This window comes from Canis lupus, chromosome 18 (genome assembly GCF_003254725.2).
Source record: "Canis lupus dingo isolate Sandy chromosome 18, ASM325472v2, whole genome shotgun sequence".
Taxonomy (NCBI): domain Eukaryota; kingdom Metazoa; phylum Chordata; class Mammalia; order Carnivora; family Canidae; genus Canis; species Canis lupus.
Genome location: NC_064260.1, coordinates 38,487,585 through 38,494,668, shown reverse-complemented (window position 1 = coordinate 38,494,668; position 7,084 = coordinate 38,487,585). Strand labels below are relative to the sequence as shown.

Below are 7,084 nucleotides of genomic sequence, written 5' to 3'. Positions count from 1 at the left end.
GGGAAGTTACAAAGAAAACCTTGTAAGCTTCCCTGGTCCTGGCCCACCTTTAGGCAGGACTAGAGAATAACCACTTAAAACAACAGGTTCTGTTTTTATTTTGGTGATTTAATTCAAAAATTCCTAGAAGAAACCTTTTGTGACCACCTCAGCTCCTTGTCATTTCAAAGTTTAGAGAACTCTTGACTGCCACAGTTCTTAAATACAGAATTTTGTCTCTGGACAGGAAAGCTCTTTGGATGTAGCCAGAAGTGAGACAGTGGATGATCAAGGGATGAAAGCCCATTAGAGGGAGACTGCCTGGATGTGGCTGGCACTCCAGTTTGGTAGCTCACGGGTCTGTTCTGTTTGTTGAAAGCAAAAAGGCTGTGCCCTAATTTAAAATAGGCCGCCTCAGACACTACATCTCCAGAAGCCTGCCAGAACCCATTATTTTCACTGTCCGTGACTTAAGTATATACACCCTTGCTCTGAAATCCTAGATTAAAACTGTAGCTCAATGACTGGTTTTCCACCTACTGATCTAGTAACAATCTTGGCTCATAGCAACAGATTTTAACTGTTCTGTGTCAAATTTATTTAAAGTCAGATTACAATAGTTTGGGTTTTCTCGTGGACATTTCTAGTTACCTGGCCTGCTGTAAACACTGAAGGAATTTCTTTCACATCCTGCTAGTTTAGGTTCCCTTTCTGTGGCTGTCCTAGAAGTTTAGAAATGTTTTCACATCAGCCTAATAATTTCATTGTTTTACCTAAGGAATGAGGCAGGTCAAAGATTCTTATAAAGATGAGAAGCATTTACCTTTGCTTGCCAGAGATTAAACAAAACAAAACAAAACCCATAGGCTTGGCCAGGAATTGACCTTGTTGAAGTACACTGGTGATTACTGTGGGTGCTTTTTCAGTTGGCTATTCTGTTTCAATGCAAAATTGACCTAGAAGGGAGCTGAGCCTTAACTGGATCACCTCTTAAGATAGATGGTATAGATCTCATCCAGGTGCTTGGTTCTCAACATGATGGGCAGTGTGAAGTGTCCATTGTGGACAGGTATTAGCAAGCTCTGCCTCACTTGTGGACCATGTTCCCCAATCTCATTTTGGTGGTCTCCCTGCCTGCTAATAAGATAATGTAATGAAGACCCAAATTCCCCACAGATCTTTGAATGCCTTGGCTTAAACCCTGACTCTCACATAGAAAGGCACTTACCTCTTAACAGGCAGCCACAGTTCAGCCAGTTTGATAAATGCAATTTTTTTTTTTTTTTTTAAAGAAAAACCCTAACAGATCAGACAATGTCCTAAATCAGACCAATTGCACAGAAGAGATGAAAAGAAAGCTTCCCAGGAGAGGAAGAGATGTCCGTGAGAAAGCCAACTGGGCCGAGCTTTACAAAAGCACGGCCCTTCTCATATAATGTGTTAATCTTAGCCCAGCACAGTTGGAGCTGGCTTCTATCCCGGTTGCAGGGGACGCTCCCACGGCAGAGTCTGGGCCTGGAAGGCAGCTTTTGTCAGCAGGTTCAGGACAGCAGGAAAAGCCCTTCCAGTAGAGTCCTGTTAGCGGAGGCTGCTGCTGCTGCTGGCCTGAGAGCCGCCCACGCCTGGGTGGTCTGGACTGTGTCGGTTCTGGGGAAGACAAGGGAGGAGGGCTAAGAGAACAACTAGGAAGTAGCCTTGGCTTCCATCAGGAGGTGCAGGAAAAAGCTGCAACATGCCCTGGGTTTTAATCCTGGGTCCCACCTGAGGCAAAGGACCTTCAAAGACAGGGTGAGACGGGGAGGCTCTGGGTTGCAGCAGCACAGCCCTAACCTACCTTCTTTTTCTTCTTCTCTTTCTTCTTCCTTTTCCGTTCAGGATCCTCCTCTTTTTTCTTTTTCTTCTTCTTGTGATCAGAATCAGATGGTGTTTCTGTAGGAAACAGTGTGTGCCGATCACCTGTAGAACTCAAAATTCCCTACAGCTAGGAACTGAAGACCACAGGAAAACCTAGTCAAGGGCACCTGCTCCTCTAATGGCCAGAAATGATAAGGGAGGCACTGCTAAGGCACTGTTCCAGCTTTCTACTTGAAGGAAACACTAATTATCCTTATACCAGTATCAGGAGAACTTGGGAAGTCTGGGGCTCTGTAAGGAACCTAACTGGGTTTTTAAAAACAGATGGTCCAACAAGGTCCAGGTTTTCTGTCTTTGAATAGAACTGCTGCTTACCTGGGGGAACAGGATCCTGGGTACGGCTCTGTTTGTGCTTGTGCTTATTCTTCTTCTTGGGCGGCTGAATATGCATCAGGCGACACTGCTCTGGTAACTGAAGGAACCAAAGGAAGTTCCAGGTGAGTGGAGGGACAAAATGCTCTGCTCCCATCATCTGTTCTGCTCAGTAAGTTATGGAGGAACAGACTTGGAGAGAGAAACCATCTCCACGCCTTTCAGGCCTCTCCAAGAGGGGACTCACCGGGCCAGTGTGGAGGCGAAAACCAGCCAGCATGGTCCCTGTGATGGGATTAAAAGAGCCACCAAGAATAGGGGGTTTCTCGATGAGAGAACGGAGGCTGCTGTTATCGTGGGAACCAGGCAGATCAATCATTCCTGGCAGGTCCGGCAGGAAGTTACTGAGTTTCTCCTTCACCTTCTTCCCACAAAATTTATTATAGGAATGTTCCAGGTTGTAGTGTGTGATCAGATTGGTGCTGCCTGTCAGCTCAGTGCTACCTAGAGGGCACGGAGAACAAAAAGATACTAGTCCCAAGAGTAGTGAGAATTATAAAGAATTAAATTTAGTTTTTAAAGTAAGAAACAGCAAAACTAAATAACATAATAGACGCTGAAAACATAAACCAAAGAATGGTAATAGTCGGAACAAGGAGAAAAATCGGCAAACATCCAAATAGAGCACAGATGGAAACTCACCCCAAAGAAGACACTCTTCCCCAACTTGGACTCCTCGCAATAATAACTTACGTGATGTAATTACTGTGCTAAACACTGTTCTGGGTGCTTTTCATATAATCTACCAGTGAGAAATTATACTCTCTGGCACAGCAGGATCTTACCTCAGAGCTTAGCTACCGAGCAAGGTAAGGGCCAAAAAGGACAAAGCCTTGAGCATCTGATTAAGGACTTTTTTTTTTTTTTTTTTTTTTTGCGCTAGCAAGAAACACTAATTATCTTCACATAAGGAACAGGATTTTTAGCTACTGCTGACTAATTTGTTACCACTGTCTCTATTACTAATAATACCAAATATGATGCTTTTTGCCTCAAAGTTAATGCCATAGTTTCCCCTTATCTCTGCAGTGGAGTAACAGCTATCTTGAGCACGCTAATTTTTTTTTTCAAGGTTCAAATGAAAACATTGAAAATTATAAAGTATTCTATAAGTGCAAGGTACTATCAGTATAAATACTGCATGGCTGACTTTTTTCAAAGAATGGAAGTTTGTTAGTAATCTAATAAGGACCTAGTGGCAAAGGGTGGAGCTAGCTAGCCCACAATTTCATCTACAGTTATGATGAACACGAAGAATGCAAATGACAAAAGTGGCTTGTTCATAATCATTCACTTGGAAAAACCCAGGTTCTGACGTGAGTCCCTTGGGGGCCGAGACAATGTTTGTCTTGTTCACACATGTATTGCTGGTGCCCCATGCAATACACATCTTTGGTGCTCAGTAATTGTTAAGAGAGCAAGGTATTTTCCCTCCGTACCCTAAGGCCTTGCTCTATCCTTCTCTTTTTCCTTTCTCATGCCAAACGTTCCAGAAGCACCGTGTACTGTGGTGGCAGAAGACTCAGTGCCACGGTACTGGCTCCTCCTAAACAGACACTGCCTCCTGCCATTCTAGTTATCCTGCTTTTCCTAAACACTTTATGAGCCCATCCAACATCCTGTTTTGACTACCAGTTCTATGAAGATGATTTCTAAATGTCTCACCCCAGTCTCCTAACACTCCTCTCCTAAAAACTAGTCTTAGGTTTCCAACTTCCTCCTAGTTAGTTAATTTCATGCATTCATTTTTTTAAACTCCAAATTTTCTCCACCTCATTTATGTCTTCTCTATTTCAATACATGGCACCCATATTCTCCAGATATTTTTAGAAGCAGTACTCCTCAGGTCAAAAATTTCAATGGTTTCCTATTACCCTCAGGAAAAAGCTCAAATTCCTTAGGTACTCATGGTAAAACACATCTGACTCTAACTTCAGCCACTACTCCCCTATGCCAAATTGCTGACCCATCCAAATGAGTCTCCATCATCTCCTGAAAAACATACTTCTTGTTTCCTTTTAGGAAGTTTGTCTTAGGAAAATTGATGTAATTATAAGACAGTTATTCTAAGTTTTCTTCACCCATATGAAATTTCCAAGGTTTGGCTCAAGTGACAACTCTGTCATTTTGGATCAAGGAACACATTTTGAAAACCAACATGTAGTTTTTTGTTTTTTTAAGTAGACATCTACTCTCAGTGTGGGGCTCGAACTTACAACCCCAAGATCAAGAATTGCATGCTCTACCTACTGAGCCACCCAGGGGCCCCCATCATGTAGTGCTCAATAGTATATGAGGTATGATCACGAAGTAATGAGATCAGCCTTAACAAGAAATATAGTCACTAACCTTTTTTTTTAAAAAAAGCTTTCTTTTTTAAAGACTTTATTTATTCATAGAGACAGAGAGAGAGAGAGAGAGAGAGGTAGAGACACAGGCAGAGGGAGAAGCGGGCTCCATGCAGGGAGCCCCACACGGGACTCGATCCTGGGTCTCCAGGATCACGCCCCGGGCTGCAGGCGGCACTAAACCGCTGTGCCACTGGGGCTGCCCTATAGTCACTATCCTTAAACCACATATGTTATATCCCTATGTAAAATAAGCTCCTTAAAAGCAAGGGCTAGATTTATTCTTTTCCTTCTCATCAGGTGCCCCCCTTCCTACATACTTGCCCCAAACAGGTAGTAGCATCTGTCAAGTGGTTGATATAAATAGGTACAATTTTATAAATAGAATAAATAAGGTTAGAGAAAGTGCTGGTAGACATCAACCCCTAACTGACCAAAGGAGAGTCAACCTCTCTATGCTTTAGTTTTATTCAAGTGTAACATGCCTATCTCAAGAGGCTATTCTCAGTATCAAATTCTATTACATACCTAACTGCAACTGCACTGTGAACTTCAAAGCACCAGGCCAATATGCATTATTATTTCCCTCAACCCCTGATGTAGCAGTAGAACTTGGGAGGAACTGAGGGGCAACTTGGAGATTTAACGTGTCCAAAGCGACTCTTGATTTCCATTTCCTCAAACGTGTTCCTTCTTGGTCTTAGCACTACCATCCACCCAACTATTCAAGCCAGGAATTCACAAGTTCCTCCCTACTTCTATATTCAACCCTTCATTCCTCTAAGCTCTGCCCCTAACATTTACCCTGCATCAGTTCACTTCTCTCCTGCACTGCTACTGCCTAGTCCAAACCATCATCTCCTTCCGGGACTACTATGCAGTAACTTCTGGCTGATTTCCCCACTTTCCATTCTTAATGTAGTTGTTTGGATAATTAAAAATAAGTAAAATCAGATCGTGTCACTTTCCTGTGTGCTAACATGGCTCCCCCTGAGGGGCATCTGGCTGGCTCAGTTGGTACAGCAGGTGGCTCCTGATCTCGGGTGGTGCATTTGAGCCCCAGTTTGAGTACAGAGATTACTAAAAAAAAATTTTTAAAAATACAACGGCTCCCCTGAACTTAAAATCTAAATGCTTTACAAAGGCTGTCTCCCCCACGCCCTCCATCTCCTATCACTCCTTCCCTTGAAACTTCACTGGAGTCCAACTGGTCTTCTGATCCTCGGATAGTCCATGGTTTTCCCTCACACCAGGGCTTCTGACCTCATTTCTTGCGTGTTATCTCTCCCACTCACACGTGACTGGCTCTTTACGCTCAAATATTATCTACGCGGAGATGGCTTCTTTGATCACTCTGGCTAAAGCCTCAACTCTTTATCACATTTTCTCCTTGTAGCACTAACCACTGTGTGATGTTATCTAGTGCACTGTGCCGCCGCCTCCTTTGAAATGTAAACTCCAAAACAGGCAGAGGTACCTGTCAGCCCTAGTCACTTCTGTATCTTAAGCATTTAGAACAGTGCTTTTGGTACACGGTAGGTGCTCAACAAAACAATTCTTTGGTTCGAGTCTCCTCCCTCCTTCGGGTAGTTGAGGAAACGCGGAAGCCCTCAGGAAGACGGCAACACGCCTCAAACCAAGAGCATGTCTGTGACAGATCTGGAAAACCTTAGGTCTGCACGGATGTTAAATCAGGCGTCTCGAGTTCCAAACTCAAACCCCGGAGAGTTTTCAGGGAACCATAAGCTAGCATCAGGGACAGAGCCAGATTCGGTGTGAAAGATGGGTCGCCGAAAGGCCTTCTCTCCCCCTTCCCAACCAGGCCAAAAATTCATGTCAACCCTTCGGTCGCGAGTCCTCAGCGCCCTCCCGACTCGGAGCTCCGAGGCCCGGCACGCGTTGCCTAGGATACCCCGCACCTCCCCCGGCTGGCCGAGAGCCACGCCCACCGCCTCCTCGGTACGATCCGATTGGCTGCCTTCTGCCAGGCCTAGTACTCACCTGGCAGTTCCCGCATAAGGTAGAAGGGACCGCAGCCAGCCGCCGACTTGTCGGCGCCGGGGGGAGCCGTGGCCGCGGTGGACGGCGGGGCCGTGCCGGGGCCCCCGCCCGGAGGAGGGGGAGGAGGAGGTGGAGGCTTTCCTGGTCCGAAGCCGAGCGCGCTTGGTGGTGGTGGTGGGTCAGCTTGAGCTCCGAACAGCGCCGAGAAATTCTCCATCGTCTCCTCCGCCCCGGCGCGGTCCCTGTGTCTGGCGTCGGTCGTTTTCATTGGACAATCCTCTCACGATGTCCCGCCCCCTTCCTCTAGGAGCCGCTTTTCATTGGGTGCCCCGCCTACCGTTTTCTGGCAGCTACTTCCGTCGCTTTATGAGAACGTTCCGGAAGTGCTATCTAACTTGCAGAGATTCCCCTAAAGGCCGTCTCCGTGCGCCACCGCCGCATATCCAATAAAATGACTTAAGTGGAGAAAG

At 45.5% G+C, this 7,084-nt stretch overlaps 1 protein-coding gene across 2 annotated transcripts; it reads right to left on the bottom strand.

Annotated features, from left to right (window-relative positions):
- Positions 1-87: 87 nt before the first annotated feature.
- Positions 88-7,081, bottom strand: MED19 (mediator complex subunit 19). Of its 2 annotated transcripts, none has more exons than XM_025452279.3 (5): positions 6,615-7,081; positions 2,453-2,709; positions 2,209-2,305; positions 1,814-1,935; positions 88-1,626 (listed from the first exon to the last, which is right to left on the bottom strand). In XM_025452279.3, exons 1-5 carry the CDS (start codon positions 6,880-6,882, stop codon positions 1,558-1,560), a joined length of 813 nt encoding a protein of 270 aa, XP_025308064.1. In that variant the 5' UTR covers positions 6,883-7,081; the 3' UTR covers positions 88-1,557. The 2 variants fall into 2 exon arrangements, with proteins under 2 accessions (XP_025308064.1, XP_025308066.1); XM_025452281.3 differs by having other exon boundaries at positions 1,814-1,908; positions 6,615-7,069.
- Between the last annotated feature and the right edge of the window lie 3 nt (positions 7,082-7,084).